The 22560-nt window shown below is 49.1% G+C and overlaps 1 protein-coding gene and 1 long non-coding RNA gene across 2 annotated transcripts; both read left to right on the forward strand.

Annotated features, from left to right (window-relative positions):
* The first annotated feature begins 211 nt into the window (after positions 1 to 211).
* On the forward strand, positions 212 to 2539 carry LOC117532452. Its single transcript, XR_004566861.1, has 4 exons — positions 212 to 360; positions 1422 to 1501; positions 1577 to 1634; positions 1809 to 2539. It is a non-coding gene; the product is annotated as an uncharacterized LOC117532452 (long non-coding RNA).
* A 1130-nt stretch (positions 2540 to 3669) lies between these two features.
* Positions 3670 to 22208, forward strand: cct3 (chaperonin containing TCP1, subunit 3 (gamma)). Its single transcript, XM_034195789.1, has 13 exons — positions 3670 to 3768; positions 7700 to 7761; positions 7998 to 8048; positions 8334 to 8396; positions 8548 to 8644; positions 8765 to 8882; positions 8991 to 9327; positions 12094 to 12226; positions 15485 to 15566; positions 15809 to 15989; positions 16060 to 16305; positions 16382 to 16513; positions 21915 to 22208. The coding sequence occupies exons 1-13, from the start codon at positions 3741 to 3743 to the stop codon at positions 22005 to 22007; spliced, it is 1623 nt and encodes a 540-aa protein (XP_034051680.1). The 5' UTR covers positions 3670 to 3740; the 3' UTR covers positions 22008 to 22208.
* Positions 22209 to 22560: the final 352 nt, after the last annotated feature.

The following is a 22560-nucleotide window of genomic DNA, read 5'->3' on the forward strand; positions in this document are numbered from 1 at the left end:
GAGCTGTGAGCTCTGAGTGCTAACAGCTAACGGCTGATGTGTTGGGCCAATCACGGAGCGTCATTTCTTGACTGGCAGCAAAAACAACCAATCACAGCAGTGCTTCTCTGGCTGGCTCTGTCCAATCACAAACATCACTAAAGGAATACCCTTTCCGTCCAATGTGAAATGCTGTTGTGTCTTGCACTTCAGGGCCACCGTAAATACACTTTATTATTAAATAATCCTCAGACGGTGGTGGCGGAGAATTTTGACGATCTGGTCAACAGCCCGGAGAGAGACGTTCTGATCCAGTTCTACTCTCGATCCTGTTCTCACTGCAAGAAGCTGGAGCCGGTGTACACAGAGCTGGCTGAGACGGTACACACACACACACACACACACACACACACACACACTGCAAGAAGCTGGAGCTGGTGTACACACACACATACACACACACACACATAGTACTCACACACACTCACACAGTACTCACTACTCACACACCGCACACACACACATAGTACTCACACACAGCACACACACAGTACTCACACCGCACACACACACGCGCACACACACACACACACAGTACTCACACCGCACACACACATAGTACTCACACACAGCACACACACAGTACTCACACCGCACACACACACACACACACAGTACTCACACCGCACACACACACACACACACACACACAGTACTCACTACTCACACACAGCACACACACACACACAGTACTCACACAGCACACACACAGTACTTACACCGCACACACACAGCACACACACACACACACTGTACTCACACAGCACACACACACACACACACAGTACTCACACACACACACACACGGTACTCACACAGCACACACACACACACACAGTACTCACACACACACGGTACTCACACACACACACACACACGGTACTCACACAGCACACACACACACACAGTACTCACACACACACACACACACAGCACACACACACACACACACTGTACTCACACAGCACACACACACACGGTACTCACACAGCACACACACACACACAGTACTCACACACACACGGTACTCACACACACACACACACACGGTACTCACACAGCACACACACAGTACTCACACACACACACAGCACACACACACACACAGTACTCACACAGCACACACACACACACACAGTACTCACACAGCACACACACACCGTACTCACACAGCACACACACACCGTACTCACACAGCACACACACACACACGGTACACTGAGGGTCTTTTACGTATTAATATAAACATGTCCAACGTTTCTGTTAAAAATTTAATTTTCGAACTTTAAAACTTCCCAGAATGCCCCATGTTTTTCTGCTCACCTGCAGCCGGAGGTGTGTTGTCATAATATTTTTGTTTATGTTTACGTGCGTGTGGTCAGCTGTCCTCTAATCCCAACATCGTGATCGCCCGGATGAACGCCGGCGACAACGACGTCCCCAACGGATACGACGTGCAGGGGTGAGCTCCTGTTCCACATAACAATATATACATGTGAGTGTACTGTGTATATAAACACTATCCCTCTCTCCGCAGGTATCCCACCATCTACCTGGCCCGGGCCGGCAGGAAGGACGAGCCAATCAGATACGAGGTGAACACACACCTGTCACTACATCATGTCACATATCAATATATAGATAGATCCAACAGGAAGGACTTCTTATGGAGTGATAGAGTTAATGAATATGAACGTGTCTTCATCACATGACGCTCTTATCTAATCCTGATTGGATAATTAATAATACATGTGATTGTCTCTCCTCAGGGGGGGCGGGAGCTCAGAGACTTCCTGAAGTTCCTGAAGAGCGAATCGACTCATCGGCTGAGAGTCGGGGCGGCGAAGGTCGAGCTCTGACACGCCTCCATCGTCCAATCAGAAGAGACTACAGCCCGTGCTCTGACACGTCTCCGTCGTCCAATCAGAAGAGACTACACCCCGTCTCCATGACAACGGACCGAGAGAGACTTCTAAATTATGTTTTTTTATTTATTTATTGAGATGTGCATGTGAAAGGGGGTTTGGTCACTTTGCACGTTTTTGGGGTTCTTTGGAGGACGTCGAAAGGCATTCTGGGAAATGTAGTGAATGATATTTGAGATTGAAACATGTCTTTTTGTATGTATGAGTCCTTTCATTTGGGTCTTTTCAAAAGAGAAACACCCCCCCATGTCAATTAAATGACGAGTGATATATATATATTTTTTTTATTGGTTCAGTTTTTGAGACTTTATTATTTTAACTTCTTTTTTTTATATTTCCTCATTTTTTTATTATTTTATATTTTTTTATTTTACAGATTTATTAATTGTAATTTCACTTCCTGTCACTACTTCACTGTTATTGATGTTTATTTAATGCTGACCTCTTTATTGATTTCTGTCAATCTGTGTATCTGTATATTTTTGACAAATCTTTTATTTAAACTTCATGTTTTTGTATTTTGTGAAAAATCTGAGCCTTATTTTAGGAATATTTAATAAAACGGACTGAAATAACCCGGAGTCTGTGTACTGATCTAACTATAGAAACAGGTTGCAGAGTTATATTCAGTGTGTAGTAAACTGTATACAAACAGGTATTAAATATTAACTACTTTCATTTAGAATAACATTATAAACCCTTAACTCACACTAAGAATTACATATTCAATCCTCAATCAAACCCTACTTGATATTAATATTTAATAACCCTATTGTCTCCAACTCAGGACAATATGTCATTATACACAGGTTCAAATAGAGACTACACCCCGTAGGACCGGAAACCCAGAGTTGCCCCTGAAGTTACCTCGCTAAGCGAAAATCCAGCTTCGTAATACAGGCCTCTGGTGTACACAGAGCTGGCTGAGACGGTACACACACACACACACACACACACACACACACTCAGTCACACTCACACTGCAAGAAGCTGGAGCTGGTGTACAGAGCTGGCTGAGACGGTACACACACACACACACACACACACAGTACTCACACACATACACTCTCACACACACAGTACTCACACACACACTCACACTGCAAGAAGCTGGAGTACACAGAGCTGGCTGAGACGGTACACACACACATACACACACAGTACTCACACACACAGTACTCACACTGTGTGACTGTCACACAGTGTGAGTACTGTGTGTGTGAGTACTGTGTGTGTGTGTGTGTGTGTGTGTGTGTGTGTGTGTGTGTGTGTGAGTCACACACACACACACACACACACAGTACTCACACACACGCATTACCCACACACACAGTACTCACACACACGCATTACCCACACACACGCACACACACGACAGGACAATATTTCATTAAATATTAAATATAACATCTTATATGACTTTATACCTTTAAACACATCACAACCTGTATTACACCATAATAACATCTGAATAAATGTTTAGTGATGAAATGTCTTCTTGAATAACAGTCAGAAACAAACATGATAAAGTGAATTCTGCATCATGTAAACTCCAAATGGAGTCCGGTTGGTTCTCACCATAAAAGGCTGAGCCTGTTAACACTTTAACCCTTTCAGCTCATTCACCCGATTGGCGAACGCGCCTGTCAATCACACTGATGCCCTCCACTGATTGGTCAGACCTGTGGTTGTTTTCCCGCCCCCGAGCCTTCATCCCTCCTTCTCCTCGTGCCTCCCAGAACCTTCCAGTCTGAAGATCCTGCACGCGCTGTCAAAATGATGGGCCAGCAGGTTTTAGTGCTCAGTAAGTACCGATAAATACTTTAAATGTACTTTAACATGCATTCTCTGACGGGGGGGATGTGTGTGGTGATTATCGGCGAGATGTGTAGCCGGTAACCGGGAGAGCTGCCGGGCTGCGACACAAAGAGGAACCGGAGCTAGCGGAGCTAATGTGGCTATATGCTAAATCCTAATCGGGTTAACATCACTGAGCTAACCGGCTAACAGCTAACCATGTGGCTAACCGCTAACTGTTAGCATCACTGAGCAGCTAATCCCATAATACAGAACATCGGGTCTGTTATTTGTTAGCGAAGTCACTATGAGTTTATAAATGCAGTCAAAACTACAATATTTGCCTTTTTTAAATGTATTTGAGTGGAAGAATAGAGAATGCGTTAAATAAATACAAATATTAAATTACAAATATATTAAAAAAGTAGTTAAATACAATACTTGACTACGCTCCGTTACTTTCCATCACTGTCCTTATTCTGAGATGGTTTAATAAGTTATTAAGTATGTATTTATTCCGTCTTTGTCTATAATCAGTTAGATATTAAATGACTCTTTGGATGTTTTTTTAACTGTTTTTAAAAAGGTGACACTTTAGTCACCATAAAACAGAGATGGTTGGAGCTAGCAGCTAGCTCCTGGCGGTGCTAACAACCTGCGTTAATGTGGCTGTTATTCAGACACTATCTGTTTAATATTCACACTGTATGTTCAAGATATCTAACAGATCTGTGCAGGAAACACACTTCATATCCCGGGTGATATTCACTGTTCTCCGGTGTCTTTGTTAGCCGGATAAACGCGCAGTCATCCAGCATCATGCTAAGCTAACACTTTAGCATCGTCAGTTAGCCTCATTGCGTGTAAATGTTTTTATTTATTTATAATTGAATAGCTTTAGATGAGCAGTGTTTTCAGATGTGTTTCCAAAGAGTGAGAGGCGAGCTAACAGGGCTAATGCTAACACAATGTGCTGCAGTCAGCCACACCCTCACCGAGAAGCCATCTGAGTGAGCTGCTGCTGCTAACAGGCTGCTGCTGCTAACAGGCTGCTTATGGGAAGGATAAAGTCTGTTATAAGTAGTTAAAATGTGAATTAAACCCTATCATTGTCAGTATATATGTTATTGTTAAACAGATGTTGGTTATAGTTTAAATGTAAGCTTTTAACAAGCATCACTTCCAACACTGTTATTAAACATATCTTTCTTTCACTTTTTAGCATCTATTATCTGCTCCCTGATCTCAGGGAGAAGTGTAAGTGGCTACTGCCTGAGATCGCATGCTGTGGTTTTATTAAATGAGCCAGCTGCTAGGACTGTCTTAGGGAAGACAGCTTTAGATGCGCAGCTCCTCTGTCTTGGAATAGTCTGCAAATGAAATGGAAACTGAACAATCTGGTGCCACTAAATGTTTTTAAAGCTCGGTTGGATGCGACTCAATGGGAAGCTGTTGGTACCTGTTCATGTGGATAATTATGTAAAGGATGCTGGATGATGTCCTTCTGTTGTTCTGTTTATGTTTCATGTGGAACTACTTGAGCAGGTCTCCCTTGAAAAAGAGATCAATGATCTCAATGGGATTTATCTGGATAAATAAAGGTTTGAAATGAATTCAACTGCTTCACACATTTTTTAGAGCTAACACTAATATATTACATATTTAATCAATGAACCAGAGGAGGTCAATGTCTGACCATGTGACTCGTTCAGCCATACAGAACCAGAACCCTTCCCTCGGCCACAGAGGGGCCGAGTTGCAGCAGAAAGGGCCACAGACAGCTTCATGTTGGCTAGCATGCATACCAAGTAGGGCTGCACGATATTGGTTTTTTGAAACCGATACCGATAACTTCCTGCTTCTCAAGACCGATACCGATAACAAACAAAAAAAGTACGCCACTAATTATTTTAACGCGATTAACGCATGTGTATTTTTTTTTCCTCGGCCGCCCCGTAGTTTCAGAGCGCATTGAGATTAAAATACCATCTACAAGCTGATGCTGACAGCCCCGCTCCTGTCGCCCGCTTGTGGCAGACCACACTTCCACGCTCACCGGCAGGCACCGACTGGCCATCTGGAGGACCGGGAGGGTGTGTGTATGTGTGGCCCGAGCGAGAGAGAGACCTTACGTGCATTGTTGTTGTTAGCATCTGGTGCTAGCTAGCTGCGCTAACAGATATAAGGAGCTGTTTAAATGAAAACAGAGGAGCGACATTTCGCCACAACTGCGCCGAGCACTTGACTTTATGCAGGAAGCCAGACAGTGGGACATTGTACGAGAAGTCAGCACGGTTAGTGCGCAACATGATTGCAGCGTCCAGGCAGCTCCGGTTCGAGCATATGCCTTGAGTTGCACATAGCGCCAACGCCCATACCACCGACGACATGTTTGTTTACTGTCCTGGCTTCACGAGTTAGGGAGCGCTGGATTTGTGAAGAACTCCCCTCTTCCTAAACCACTCATACCACAGTACTGGCAAACCGGGAGGAGCCGAATAAAAACAAGCGCCCCTCATCCCAATCCACCCACACCGCAGGATTTCTTTCTTTTGTTTTACCCAAAAAATATATTGTATATTATCGGGGCTATTAATACTGGTATCGGGTTTATCGGGTTGACGTCATAATTCCTAATATCGGACCGATCATTATCGTGCATCCCTAATACCAAGTATTAAAGATACTAAAATGAAAGGAAAGGGGGTGTTCAGTGTTCCCCTGGGCTGACGGCCTTGGCAGGGTGCGGCCTTGGCAGGGTGCTGCCCTTCAGAAACAGAGCGCAAAGCAGTGGACACTGAAACATGCACATTGGATAAATAACAGGTGTTTAGTTTATTTAATAAAAGAGCACATGTTCAATGTGACCGTAGATAGATTACTTCAGTTGCAATTTGGTTTATTTATTTATTTATCTATTTATTTATTTATCTATTTATTTATTTATTTATCTATCTATTTATTTATTTATCTATCTATTTATTTATTTATTTATTTAAAGGGCCATAAATACATATATATAAATAAATATTTATTTATATTCATATATTTATATTTATGGCCCTATAAATAGATATATATTTATTTATTAAATAACCCCTACCTCCAGATACTGCCTGGTTTTCGGACCCCCCCAACAAAGCAAAACTGCACGTTTCAGAGTGGCCTTTTATTGTGGCCAGCCTAAGGCACACCTGTGCAATAATCATGCTGTCTAATCAGCATCTTGATATGCCACACCTGTGAGGTGGGATGGATTATCTCGGCAAAGGAGAAGTGCTCACTATCACAGATTCTTTCAGATTTGTGAACAATATTTGAGAAAAATGGTTATTTTGTGTTTATAGAAAATGTTTTAGATCTTTGAGTTCATCTCATGAGAAATGGGAGCAGAAACAAAAGTGTTGCGGTTATATTTTTGTTCAGTGTACCCCGCGTGGAGCGAGAGGGGGCAGAGGCCCCGCGCGGAGCGAGAGGGGGCAGAGGCCCCGCGCGGAGCGAGAGGGGGCAGAGGCCCCGCGCGGAGCGAGAGGGGGCAGAGGCCCCGCGCGGAGCGAGAGGGGGCAGAGGCCCCGCGCGGAGCGAGAGGGGGCAGAGGCCCCGCGCGGAGCGAGAGGGGGCAGAGGCCCCGCGCGGAGCGAGAGGGGGCAGAGGCCCCGCGCGGAGCGAGAGGGGGCAGAGGCCCCGCGCGGAGCGAGAGGGGGCAGAGGCCCCGCGCGGAGCGAGAGGGGGCAGAGGCCCCGCGCGGAGCGAGAGGGGGCAGAGGCCCCGCGCGGAGCGAGAGGGGGCAGAGGCCCCGCGCGGAGCGAGAGGGGGCAGAGGCCCCGCGCGGAGCGAGAGGGGGCAGAGGCCCCGCGCGGAGCGAGAGGGGGCAGAGGCCCCGCGCGGAGCGCCACAACGCCTACCTTCTGTACTAATAAATGTCTTCTCTTCCTCAGACCAGAACATGAAGAGGGAGTCGGGCCGTAAGGTCCAGACGGGGAACATCGGTGCCGCCAAGGTCTGTGTTTCTGTCTGCATCACAGCTCAGGCTGCTGTCAGGGTTACGCGTTCCCAATGTTCATTAAAGGCTTGGTATTCCAGAGTCCCTGCAGACCGAACGCGCTCGTGGCGCTGATGTGTGTGCAGGTGTTTCTTTAATGCGTGTGTAATGAAGTCTTTAATTGATTAATTGTTTTCTTTTAAATTGATGGTTTTAAATGTGCTATATAAATAAATGTGACTTGTGTGTTTCAGGCGATCGCTGATGTGATCCGGACTTGCCTCGGCCCACGGGCCATGATGAAGGTCAGCCTGCAGAACACACACTCCAATACGACCCAGTCTAAACTGCACACACACACACGCTCTAACACACACTTCAATATGACCCGGTCTAAACTGCACACACTCTCTCCGGTCTCCAGCCGCTCTTCTCTGGTTTATAATAAATGTGTTTAGAGCCTAAACTCATCCTCTGGGACGCAGCGACGGACTCAACATATTTACAGACTTTTAAATGCAACGCCATAATGCAGATTCTGAATGAACTGTTCAGCAGGATTAGTATTGAGTTCCTTGTCTTGTGAGTAGATGCTGCTCGACCCCATGGGGGGCATCGTGATGACCAACGATGGGAACGCCATCCTGAGAGAGGTGAGCCCCGAACACACTCAACTTAACACAGACGGACAATAATAATCACCAGACTGTTTAACGTGGACCTGCTGTGCACTTTAAAACATTAAAGCATGTCTTTAAGTGAGTATTATGGGATGTAACCAAGGCCCTGTCTCCATGGTAACAGATCCAGGTTCAGCACCCTGCAGCCAAGTCCATGATCGAGATCAGCCGCACTCAGGACGAGGAGGTGGGCGATGGCACCACGTCCGTCATCATCCTGGGTCCGTAGTATTATTAATATACAGAGCAGCAGGGTTTCTGGGGGTCCCTGAAGGCACCATCCCCCTGGGCATACGGCTGAGCCATGTTCAGGACTCTTACTGATATTCCTGTGTGTGCAGCGGGGGAGATGCTGTCGGTGGCAGAGCAGTTCCTGGAGCAGCAGATGCACCCCACGGTGGTGATCAGCGCCTACAGGCAGGCTCTGGACGACATCCTGGAGGCGCTGAAGGAGATCAGGTACAGCCGCACGCTCTAACTCTGAAGGGCCGCAGGAAGCAGTGATGGGGGGCAGCGTGGGACATGTGTATCAACAGCTGATGTGTGTGTGTGTGTGTGTGCCCGCAGCACCCCGGTGGACACGTCCGACCGCTCCATGATGCTGAAGATCGTGCACTCTGCCATCAACACCAAGGCTCTGAGCCGCTGGTCAGAGATGGCGTGCGGCATCGCGCTGGACGCCGTGCGCACCGTGGAGCTGGAGGACAACGGGCGCAAAGAGATCGACATCAAGAAGTATGCCAAGGTGGAGAAGGTCCCCGGGGGGTCCATCGAGGACTCGAGGGTGCTGCGCGGAGTCATGGTGAACAAGGACGTGACTCACCCTCGCATGAGACGCCTGATCAGAGAGCCCCGCATCATCCTGCTGGACTGCTCTCTGGAGTACAAGAAGGGGGAGAGCCAGGTACACACACACACACACTCTGGAGTACAAGAAGGGGGAGAGCCAGGTACACACACACACACACTCTGGAGTACAAGAAGGGGGGAGAGCCAGGTACACACACACACACACACACACACACACACACACACACACACACACACACACACACACTCTGGAGTACAAGAAGGGGGATAGCCAGGTACACACACACACACACACACACACACACTCACACACACTCACACTCTGGAGTACAAGAAGGGGGAGAGCCAGGTGTACACACACACACACACACACACACACACACACACACACTCTGGAGTACAAGAAGGGGGAGAGCCAGGTGTACACACACACACACACACACACACACACACACACACACACTGGAGTACAAGAAGGGGGAGAGCCAGGTACACACACACACACACACACACACACTCACACTCTGGAGTACAAGAAGGGGGAGAGCCAGGTACACACACACACTCTATAGTACAAGGGGGAGAGCCAGGTACACACACACACACACACACACACACACACACTCTCTGGAGTACAAGAAGGGGGATAGCCAGGTACACACACACACACACACTCACACTCACACTCTGGAGTACAAGAAGGGGGAGAGCCAGGTACACACACACACACACACACACACACACTCACACACACACTCACACTCTGGAGTACAAGAAGGGGGAGAGCCAGGTACACACACACACTCACTCTATAGTACAAGAAGGGGGAGAGCCAGGTACACACACACACACACACACACACTCACACACACACTCACACTCTGGAGTACAAGAAGGGGGAGAGCCAGGTACACACACACACACACTCACACACACACTCACACTCTGGAGTACAAGAAGGGGGAGAGCCAGGTACACACACACACACACACACTCACACTCTATAGTACAAGAAGGGGGAGAGCCAGGTACACACACACACACACACACACTCACACTCTGGAGTACAAGAAGGGGGAGAGTCAGGTACACACACACACACTCACACTCTGGAGTACAAGAAGGGGGAGAGCCAGGTACACACACACACACTCTGGAGTACAAGAAGGGGGAGAGCCAGGTACACACACACACACACTCTGGAGTACAAGAAGGGGGAGAGTCAGGTACACACACACACACACACACACACACTGGAGTACAAGAAGGGGGAGAGCCAGGTACACACACTCACACACTCTATAGTACAAGAAGGGGGAGAGCCAGGTACACACACACTCACACACTCACTCACTCACACACACACACACACTCACACACACACTCTCTGGAGTACAAGAAGGGGGAGAGCCAGGTACACACACACACACACACTCACTCTATAGTACAAGAAGGGGGAGAGCCAGGTACACACACACTCACACACTCACACTCACACTCTCTGGAGTACAAGAAGGGGGAGAGCCAGGTACACACACACACACACACACACACTCTGGAGTACAAGAAGGGGGAGAGCCAGGTACACACACACACACACTCTGGAGTACAAGAAGGGGGAGAGCCAGGTACACACACACACACACACACTCACTCTATAGTACAAGAAGGGGGAGAGCCAGGTACACACACACACACTCTCTGGAGTACAAGAAGGGGGAGAGCCAGGTACACACACACACACACACTCTGGAGTACAAGAAGGGGGAGAGCCAGGTACACACACACACACACTCTGGAGTACAAGAAGGGGGAGAGCCAGGTACACACACACACACACACTCTGGAGTACAAGAAGGGGGAGAGCCAGGTACACACACACACTCTCTGGAGTACAAGAAGGGGGAGAGCCAGGTACACACACACACACACACACACACACACACTCACTCTATAGTACAAGAAGGGGGAGAGCCAGGTACACACACACACACACACACACACACTCACTCTATAGTACAAGAAGGGGGAGAGCCAGGTACACACACACACACACACTCTCTGGAGTACAAGAAGGGGGAGAGCCAGGTACACACACACACACACTCTGGAGTACAAGAAGGGGGAGAGCCAGGTACACACACACACACTCTCTGGAGTACAAGAAGGGGGAGAGCCAGGTACACACACACACACACTCTGGAGTACAAGAAGGGGGAGAGCCAGGTACACACACACACACACTCACTCTATAGTACAAGAAGGGGGAGAGCCAGGTACACACACATTCACACACACACTCTCTGGAGTACAAGAAGGGGGAGAGCCAGGTACACACACACACACACACACTCTGGAGTACAAGAAGGGGGAGAGCCAGGTACACACACACACTCTCTGGAGTACAAGAAGGGGGAGAGCCAGGTACACACACACACACACACACTCTGGAGTACAAGAAGGGGGAGAGCCAGGTACACACACACACACTCTCTGGAGTACAAGAAGGGGGAGAGCCAGGTACACACACACACACACACACTCTGGAGTACAAGAAGGGGGAGAGCCAGGTACACACACACACACACTCTGGAGTACAAGAAGGGGGAGAGCCAGGTACACACACACACACACTCTGGAGTACAAGAAGGGGGAGAGCCAGGTACACACACACACACACACACACACACACACACACACCATTAATTTATTTTCTTATTTTTCTAAATGTCCACATTTCAAATTGAACCAGAGATGCTGATCATTCTCTATTTGTTTAAATGTAATTGTGTGTGTGTGTGTGTGTGTGTGTGTGTGTGTGTGTGTGTGTGTGTGTGTGTGTGTGTGTGTGTGTGTGTAGACGGACATAGAGATCAGTAAGGAGGAGGACTTCGCCCGGATCCTGCAGATGGAGGAGGAATACATCCAGCACATCTGTGAGGACATCATCCGCCTGAAGCCAGACCTGCTGTTCACCGAGAAGGGCATCTCAGGTACACACACACACTCAGTCACACACACTCAGTCACACACACTCAGTCACACACAATCAGTCACACACACTCAGTCACACACACTCAGTCACACACAGTCAGTCACAGTCAGTCACACACACAGTCACACACACTCAGTCACACACACACAGTCAGTCACACACACACAGTCACACACAGTCAGTCACACACACAGTCACACAGTCAGTCACACACAGTCAGTCACACACGCAGTCAGTCACACACGCAGTCAGTCACACACGCAGTCAGTCACACACGCAGTCAGTCACACACGCAGTCAGTCACACACACTCAGTCACACACACTCAGTCACACACACTCAGTCACACACACTCAGTCACACACACTCAGTCACACACACTCAGTCACACACACTCAGTCACACACAGTCAGTCACACACAGTCAGTCACACACACTCAGTCACACACACACACTCAGTCACACACACACAGTCACACACACACAGTCACACACAGTCAGTCACACAGTCAGTCACACACGCAGTCAGTCACACACGCAGTCAGTCACACACGCAGTCAGTCACACACGCAGTCAGTCACACACGCAGTCAGTCACACACACAGTCAGTCACACACACAGTCAGTCACACACACAGTCAGTCACACACACAGTCACACACACAGTCACACACACAGTCACACACACAGTCACACACACACAGTCACACACACACAGTCACACACACACAGTCACACACACACAGTCACACACACAGTCAGTCACACACACAGTCACTCACACAGTCAGTCACACACACACAGTCAGTCACACACACAGTCACACACACTCACACACACAGTCAGTCACACACACACAGTCAGTCACACACACAGTCACACACACTCACACACACAGTCAGTCACACACACAGTCAGTCACACACACAGTCACACACACACACAGTCACACACACACACAGTCACACACACACACAGTCACACACACAGTCAGTCACACACACAGTCAGTCACACACACACAGTCACACACGCAGTCAGTCACACACACACAGTCACACACACGCAGTCAGTCACACACGCAGTCAGTCACACACACAGTCATTCACACACAGTCACACACACAGTCAGTCACACACACAGTCAGTCACACACAGTCAGTCACACACACACAGTCAGTCACACACACAGTCACACACAGTCAGTCACACACACACAGTCACACACACACACAGTCACACACACGCAGTCAGTCACACACGCAGTCAGTCACACACACAGTCATTCACACACACAGTCACACACTCACATAAGGCTGCACGATTTTGGGAAAAATCTAATTGCGATTCGATTTGCGATATTTGTTTTTAGCGACCCAACGGAAGTTTATTGTAAAATGCGGCCATACCTCCGGCTAGGAAGGTCGCACCAACGTGCTCCGTCTCCAGCAGCGGAGCTACGAGAGAAATAACTAAACTTACATGAAACTTCCGTTGCTTTAAAGTCAAGCTTCAGATTCAGATTCTCCCTGATGTGGAACATGTGATGGAGCGTCACTAACCTGACCCCGAAGCTTCAGATTCAGATTCTCCCTGATGTAGAACATGTGATGGAGCGTCACTAACCTGACCCCGAAGCTTCAGATTCAGATTCTCCCTGATGTGGAACATGTGATGGAGCGTCACTAACCTGACCCCGAAGCTTCAGATTCAGATTCTCCCTGATGTAGAACATGTGATGGAGCGTCACTAACCTGACCCCGAAGCTTCAGATTCAGATTCTCCCTGATGTGGAACATGTGATGGAGCGTCACTAACCTGACCCCGAAGCTTCAGATTCAGATTCTCCCTGATGTAGAACATGTGATGGAGCGTCACTAACCTGACCCCGAAGCTTCAGTTTCAGATTCTCCCTGATGTAGAACATGTGATGGAGCGTCACTAACCTGACCCCGAAGCTTCAGTTTCAGATTCTCCCTGATGTAGAACATGTGATGGAGCGTCACTAACCTGACCCCGAAGCTTCAGATTCAGATTCTCCCTGATGTAGAACATGTGATGGAGCGTCACTAACCTGACCCCGAAGCTTCAGATTCAGATTCTCCCTGATGTAGAACATGTGATGGAGCGTCACTAACCTGACCCCGAAGCTTCAGATTCAGATTCTCCCTGATGTAGAACATGTGATGGAGCGTCACTAACCTGACCCGAAGCTTCAGTTTCAGATTCTCCCTGATGTAGAACATGTGATGGAGCGTCACTAACCTGACCCCGAAGCTTCAGATTCAGATTCTCCCTGATGTAGAACATGTGATGGAGCGTCACTAACCTGACCCCGAAGCTTCAGATTCAGATTCTCCCTGATGTAGAACATGTGATGGAGCGTCACTAACCTGACCCGAAGCTTCAGTTTCAGATTCTCCCTGATGTACAACATGTGATGGAGCGTCACTAACCTGACCCGAAGCTTCAGTTTCAGATTCTCCCTGATGTAGAACATGTGATGGAGCGTCACTAACCTGACCCCGAAGCTTCAGTTTCAGATTCTCCCTGATGTAGAACATGTGATGGAGCGTCACTAACCTGACCCCGAAGCTTCAGATTCAGATTCTCCCTGATGTAGAACATGTGATGGAGCGTCACTAACCTGACCCGAAGCTTCAGTTTCAGATTCTCCCTGATGTAGAACTGTGATGGAGCTCACTAACCTGACCCCGAAGCTTCAGATTCAGATTCTCCCTGATGTAGAACATGTGATGGAGCGTCACTAACCTGACCCCGAAGCTTCAGTTTCAGATTCTCCCTGATGTAGAACATGTGATGGAGCGTCACTAACCTGACCCCGAAGCTTCAGATTCAGATTCTCCCCTGATGTAGAACATGTGATGGAGCGTCACTAACCTGACCCCGAAGCTTCAGTTTCAGATTCTCCCTGATGTAGAACATGTGATGGAGCGTCACTAACCTGACCCCGAAACCATCTAGAGCTCCATTGGATCAATCTGTCTGTCACCTGCTATCATGGGCCACTTCTGATTGGTTAACAATGGCTGGTACATGTGGAGCATTTTAAATCAATTAATCGTTCAACCCTACTCTCACACACACTCATACTGATACTCTCACACACACTCACACACACTATGTTTATATATGTACACAGGGTCTGCCTGTAAAGGAAGGTAGGGGCTCTTATTGTGAAATCCACAGGAAGTACGTAGGAGTTGTGGATGAGAGATTCAACATGTTCCTCTCCTCAGATCTGGCTCAGCACTACCTGATGAAGGCCAACATCACCGCCATCCGCCGTGTGAGGAAGACCGACAACAACCGCATCGCCAGGTAACTGCAGCCAATCGGCTGTCAGCATACATGCCCTGCAGCCAATCGGCTGTCAGCATACATGCCCTGCAGCCAATCGGCTGTCAGCATACATGCCCTGCAGCCTATCGGCTGTCAGCATACATGCCCTGCAGCCAATCGGCTGTCAGTCCGTACTGTGACGATGCCAGAGCATGCAGTGCCATGTGATGTACCGTGGTGATATAAACATGTTAGCGTGTTCTTGACGTGTTCTCTCTCAGGGCGTGTGGAGCTCGTATCGTTAACCGCACTGACGAGCTGCGTGAGGAGGACATCGGAACCGGAGCCGGTCTGTTTGAGGTGAAGAAGATTGGAGACGAGTACTTCACCTTCGTCACCGAGTGCAAAGACCCTAAAGCCTGCACCATCCTGCTGAGAGGGGCCAGCAAGGAGATCCTGGCGGTGAGAACCCGTTAGAGAGAGAACCTGTTCTGTGATTAGACTGTGTCTGATGAGGAACCTGTGTGTTTAGGAGGTGGAGAGGAACCTGCAGGACGCCATGCAGGTGTGCCGTAACGTTCTGTTGGAACCCGCCCTGCTGCCCGGAGGCGGCGCGGTGGAGATGGCCGTCTCTAAGCGTCTGATGGAGCGCTCTCGCTCTCTCACCGGCGTGGACCAGTGGCCCTACAGAGCCGTGGCCCACGCCCTGGAGGTCATCCCTAGAACCCTCATCCAGAACTGTGGAGCCTCCACCATCCGGGTGCTCACCTCCCTCAGGGTAAACAACAACAGCTTCACTAACAGCATTTACAATATTAGTGTGTGTGTGTATTAATGAGGGTGTGTTGTTGCAGGCGAAGCACACCCAGCCGGACAGCGTGAACTGGGGCGTGGACGGAGAGACCGGCTGCCTCTCTGATATGATGGAGCTGGGGATCTGGGAGCCGCTGGCAGTCAAAGCTCAGGTCTACAAGACCGCTGTGGAGGTGAGGCTCTTTGTACATTGATATCACCTGGGTTATTATCACCTGTATCACCTGAGCAATCAGGCGTCCATTTCGGGTAGCTCTTTCCTGGAGCTTCAGCGGCAGACAGGCTAAGACTGACAAAGACATTAGAGTCCTACAGGCGGCAAAGAGGAGGCAAATCCTACTTTGATTGAGCTAAGTATCGTTGATGTTTTTACTTTTTAATTTTGTTGTTTAGCCCCTCATGCTATAATCATGTGTATTTTCTCCATTCCTGTTCATGTGTCTTCTCGCAATTATCAGTGGCCCCGTGTATCTCGTAATCGATATAACCGGCCTGCTCTCGTCTATCCCACATGCTCCACTGAGATCCAACATCTAGTTTCAGGTGGCCTGTGGAACTGCCAGTCAGCTGTTCCTAAGGCTGACTTCATCTCTGGCTACGCCTCCCTGCAGTCTCTGGATTTCCTTGCTCTCACTGAGACCTGGATTACTCCATCCAACACATCCACCCCAGCAGCTCTCTCCACAGCATATTCCTTCTCCCATACACCCAGACCCACTGGCAGAGGAGGTGGCACTGGTCTCCTGCTCTCTCCCAAATTGAGCTTTTCCCTCTTCAAGCTACCTAACTTCACTCCTTCCACCTTTGAATTCCATGCCGTCACAGTAACCCATCCTATACAGTTAACCATTGTTGTTCTCTACCGTCCACCAGGCGCCTTGGGGGACTTCTTGGAGGAATTAGATAATCTCCCCTCACACATCCCTGAAACTGGCCCTCCCGCTGTACTTCTCGGAGACTTCAACCTCCAGACGGGGAAGATAGACGAACTAACATCTCTGTTAACCGCCTTTGCTTTCTCACTGTCTCCGTCCCCACCGACTCATAAAGCTAGCAATGTCCTTGATCTCATATTCTCAAGGAACTGCGCTACTTCTAACCTCTCTGTAAACCCGCTCCACACATCCGATCACTTCTTCATTTCATTCTCTCTATCCCTTTCCAAACATAACAAACTAATCTCTTCTCATCCTGCACCTGTCCGCCGTAACCTTCGCTCCCTCTCTCCCTCTACCTTTGCCTCGTCGGTGCTCTCAGCCCTCCCTTCCTCTGATTCGTTCCAACTACTGCCTCCAAACTCTGCTGCAGAAACTCTCCTCTCTACTCTCTCATCCATCTCTGGACTCTCTCTGTCCTCTCACATCTCGGCAGGCTCGTCAGTCCCCTCCTGCTCCCTGGCTAAATGATGCACTGCGTGCTAATAGAACCGTCCTTAGGGCAGCAGAGCGGAAATGGTGGAAATCCAAACACCGTGACGACCTCCTAACCTATCAAGCTCTCCTCTCCTCTTTCTCTGCTTCGATCTCTCAGGCAAAAAGCACTTTCTTTCAAGAGAAGATCCAATCTTCCTATTCCAATCCCAAAAAACTATTTTCCATCTTCTCCACCCTCCTGGACCCCCCAAAGCCCCTCCCCCCTCCACCCTCTTGGACCCCCCCAGAGCCCCTTCCCCCTCCACCCTCTTGGACCCTCCAAAAGCTCCTCCCCCCTCCTCACTTCTGTCAAGCGACTTTGTTACCCACTTTTAAAAAAAGGTTAATGATATTCGCTCTTCTTTTTCTGACTCACCTTTACTCACCGCTGGGTCACCAGACCCTCCTTCCACCCACACACTTACCTCCTTTTCCCCTCTCTCTCCAAGTGAGGTTCTTACCCTCATTACCTCTGCCCGCCCTACCACCTGTCCTCTGGACCCTATCCCTTCAAACCTCCTTCAGACTATCGCTCCTGATATTCTACCGTTTCTCACCCATTTCATCAACACTTCTCTAACTTCTGGTCACTTTCCAAACAGTCTCAAGGAGGCAAGAGTAAACCCTCTCCTAAAGAAACCCACTCTCAACCCGTCTGATGTTATAAACTACAGGCCTGTCTCTCTCCTCCCGTTCCTGTCTAAATCACTTGAACGCGCTGTCTTTAAACAACTCTCCTGTTATCTCAATCAGAACAACCTTCTGGATCCGCACCAGTCTGGTTTCAAGGCAGGTCACTCCACAGAAACTGCTCTCATTGCTGTCACTGAGGAACTGCACACTGCCAAAACTGCATCCCTCTCCTCTGTCATCATCCTGTTGGACCTGTCTGCTGCATTCGACACGGTGAATCATCAGATCCTCCTTCGCACTCTCCAAAAACTTGGAGTTTCAGGCTCTGCACTTTCCCTCCTCACCTCATACCTCAAAGACCGTACCTACAGGGTGACTTGGAGAGGGTCCGAGTCCGACCCTTGTCAATTAACTACGGGGGTCCCTCAGGGCTCTGTTCTTGGTCCCCTCCTCTTCTCCCTGTACACAAACTCGCTCGGATCAGTCATTAGCCCGCATGGTTTTTCTTACCACTGCTACGCTGACGACACCCAATTAATTCTGTCCTTCCCCCGCTCAGAGACCCAGGTCGTCGCACGCATCTCTGCTTGTCTAGCTGACATCTCTCAGTGGATGTCTGCTCATCACCTCAAGCTCAACCTTGACAAGACTGAGCTGCTCTTCCTCCCGGGAAAAGATTGTCCCACTCTTGACCTAACAATCAACATCGGCACCACAGTTGTTTCCCCGACTCAGACTGCAAGGAATCTGGGTGTGACCCTAGATAACAACCTGTCCTTCACTGCAAACATCGCTGCTACAACCCGTTGCTGCAGATACACGCTTTACAACATCAGGAGGATACGTCCCCAGCTGACTCAGAAAGCGACTCAGGTTCTGGTCCAGGCTCTCGTCATCTCACGCCTAGACTACTGCAACTCCCTCCTGGCTGGTCTACCTGCATGTGCCATCCGACCTCTGCAGCTCATCCAGAATGCAGCGGCTCGTCTGGTCTTCAACCTTCCTAAATGTTCCCACACCACTCCGCTCCTCCGCTCCCTTCACTGGCTTCCGGTAACTGCTAGAATCCACTTCAAGACACTGGTACTTGCTTACCATGCTGCGAATGGATCTGGCCCTTCCTACATCCAGGACATGGTTAAACCGTACACCCCAGCGCGTGCACTACGCTCTGCATCAGCCAAACGACTCGCTGCACCCTCGCTGCGAGGGGGACCCAAGTTCCCATCAGCAGAAACACGTGGGTTTGCTATCCTGGCTCCAAGATGGTGGAATGAGCTCCCCATTGACATCAGGACGGCAGATAGCTTACACACCTTCCAGACTGAAAACTCATCTCTTTCGACTCCACTTCGAGCGATAGAACTATTAACAAAGCACTTTTATACTAATAAAGGGCTGGCTTATCTAAAGCCAGTTGAGTAGCACTTGAAATGTTTGGCTCTATGAAACCTGATGTACTTTATGATTCTGTTTTCTTCAAGGTTCTGTCTTCCTGGTCGAATGTACTTATTGTGAGTCGCTTTGGACAAAAGCGTCAGCTAAATGTAATGTATGTCCAGCAGTGACTCACCTGGCTCTCTCTTTCTGTCTCTCTCTGTCTCTCTACCTGGCTCTCTCTTTCTGTCTCTCTCTCTACCTGGCTCTGTCTCTCTCTCTCTACCTGGCTCTCTCTCTCTACCTGGCTCTCTGTCTCTCTCTCTACCTGTCTCTCTGTCTCTCTCTCTACCTGTCTCTCTCTCTACCTGTCTCTCTCTCTCTGTCTCTCTCTCTCTACCTGTCTCTCTCTCTCTGTCTCTCTCTCTCTACCTGTCTCTCTCTCTCTGTCTCTCTCTCTCTACCTGTCTCTCTCTCTCTACCTGTCTCTCTGTCTCTCTACCTGGCTCTCTCTCTACCTGGCTCTCTCTCTCTGTCTCTCTCTCTCTACCTGGCTCTCTCTCTCTACCTGGCTCTCTGTCTCTCTCTCTACCTGGCTCTCTGTCTCTCTCTCTACCTGGCTCTCTCTCTACCTGGCTCTCTCTCTCTGTCTCTCTCTCTCTACCTGTCTCTCTCTCTCTGTCTCTCTCTCTCTACCTGTCTCTCTCTCTCTACCTGGCTCTCTGTCTCTCTACCTGGCTCTCTCTCTCTACCTGGCTCTCTCTCTCTACCTGGCTCTCTCTCTCTGTCTCTCTCTCTCTACCTGGCTCTCTCTCTCTGTCTCTCTCTCTCTACCTGGCTCTCTGTCTCTCTACCTGGCTCTCTCTCTCTACCTGGCTCTCTGTCTCTCTACCTGGCTCTCTGTCTCTCTCTCTCTACCTGGCTCTCTCTACCTGGCTCTCTCTCTCTGTCTCTCTCTCTCTCTCTCTCTCTACCTGGCTCTCTGTCTCTCTACCTGGCTCTCTCTCTCTGTCTCTCTCTCTCTCTACCTGGCTCTCTCTACCTGGCTCTCTCTCTCTGTCTCTCTCTCTACCTGGCTCTCTGTCTCTCTACCTGGCTCTCTGTCTCTCTACCTGGCTCTCTGTCTCTCTCTCTCTACCTGGCTCTCTCTCTCTGTCTCTCTCTCTCTACCTGGCTCTCTCTCTCTCTGTCTCTCTCTCTCTACCTGGCTCTCTCTCTCACCTGTCTCTCTCTCGCTCTACCTGGCTCTCTGTCTCTGTCTCTCTCTCTCTCTACCTGGCTCTCTGTCTCTCTCTCTCTCTACCTGGCTCTCTCTCTCACCTCTCTCTCTCTCTACCTGGCTCTCTGTCTCTCTCTCTCTACCTGGCTCTCTCTCTCACCTGTCTCTCTCTCTATCTGGCTCTCTCTCTCTGTCTCTACCTGTCTCTCTCTCTACCTGGCTCTCTCTCTCTGTCTCTACCTGGCTCTCTCTCTCTACCTGTCTCTCTCTCTACCTGGCTCTCTCTACCTGGCTCTCTCTCTCTGTCTCTCTCTCTCTCTCTCTACCTGGCTCTCTGTCTCTCTACCTGGCTCTCTCTCTCTGTCTCTCTCTCTCTACCTGGCTCTCTCTACCTGGCTCTCTCTCTCTGTCTCTCTCTCTCTCTCTACCTGGCTCTCTGTCTCTCTACCTGGCTCTCTGTCTCTCTCTCTCTACCTGGCTCTCTCTCTCTGTCTCTCTCTCTCTACCTGGCTCTCTCTCTCTCTGTCTCTCTCTCTCTACCTGGCTCTCTCTCTCACCTGTCTCTCTCTCGCTCTACCTGGCTCTCTGTCTCTGTCTCTCTCTCTCTCTACCTGGCTCTCTCTCTCACTGTCTCTCTCTACCTGGCTCTCTCTCTCTGTCTCTACCTGGCTCTCTCTCTCTACCTGTCTCTCTCTCTATCTGGCTCTCTCTCTCTCTACCTGGCTCTCTGTCTCTGTCTCTCTTTCTCTACCTGTCTCTCTCTCGCTCTACCTGGCTCTCTGTCTCTGTCTCTCTCTCTCTCTACCTGGCTCTCTCTGTCTCTCTACCTGTCTCTCTCTCGCTCTACCTGGCTCTCTGTCTCTGTCTCTCTCTCTACCTGGCTCTCTCTGTCTCTGTCTCTCTCTGTCTCTCTACCTGGCTCTCTCTCTGCAGACGGCCATCTTGCTGCTGCGTATCGATGACATCGTCTCCGGTCACAAGAAGAAGGACAAAGACGGTCAGACGGGAGGACAGGGAGCGGAGTAGATCACCATCTGTTACTGAGTCTGAGTGTGTGTGTGTGTGTGTCTGAATGTGTGTGTGGGGACCAGATGACTCACTGAAACTAAAATAAAACGTCAATAAAAGTGAAAGTTAGAAACCTGTTTGTGAAGTTTGTTCTGATTGTTGACAGATCAACGCTCCCTCATTAACTGTAAGAAATAAAACCTTTTTCACATCACACCACCCGGCTGTTCTGTTTCCACTGTCATTCATGGAGTCTGCTCCACTAAAGGGTTAATACTCTGAGATGCTACTGACCAACACAATGCACAGGAAGTAGAGGCTTCAGGATCAGTCACCATTAGAGAGTCAGGTCTTCTGTCAGACACACCTTGGAGTGAGAAAGCGCTCTGAGCTGAGCTGCTAACGAGGCATAAGAGTAGAAATCAATGTTGATTTAGCCCAATATCACATGTTGCATTTGTCTCAGTGGACTTCAGTTTGTACAGAATATCATATAAATAAACAACTCTAAAATGTAAATGTCTCCGGAAAGAGTTATGCTGCAAAACATAAATCCCAAATTGGGATGGAT

Source organism: Gymnodraco acuticeps, unplaced genomic scaffold (genome assembly GCF_902827175.1).
Source record: "Gymnodraco acuticeps unplaced genomic scaffold, fGymAcu1.1, whole genome shotgun sequence".
Classification (NCBI taxonomy): domain Eukaryota; kingdom Metazoa; phylum Chordata; class Actinopteri; order Perciformes; family Bathydraconidae; genus Gymnodraco; species Gymnodraco acuticeps.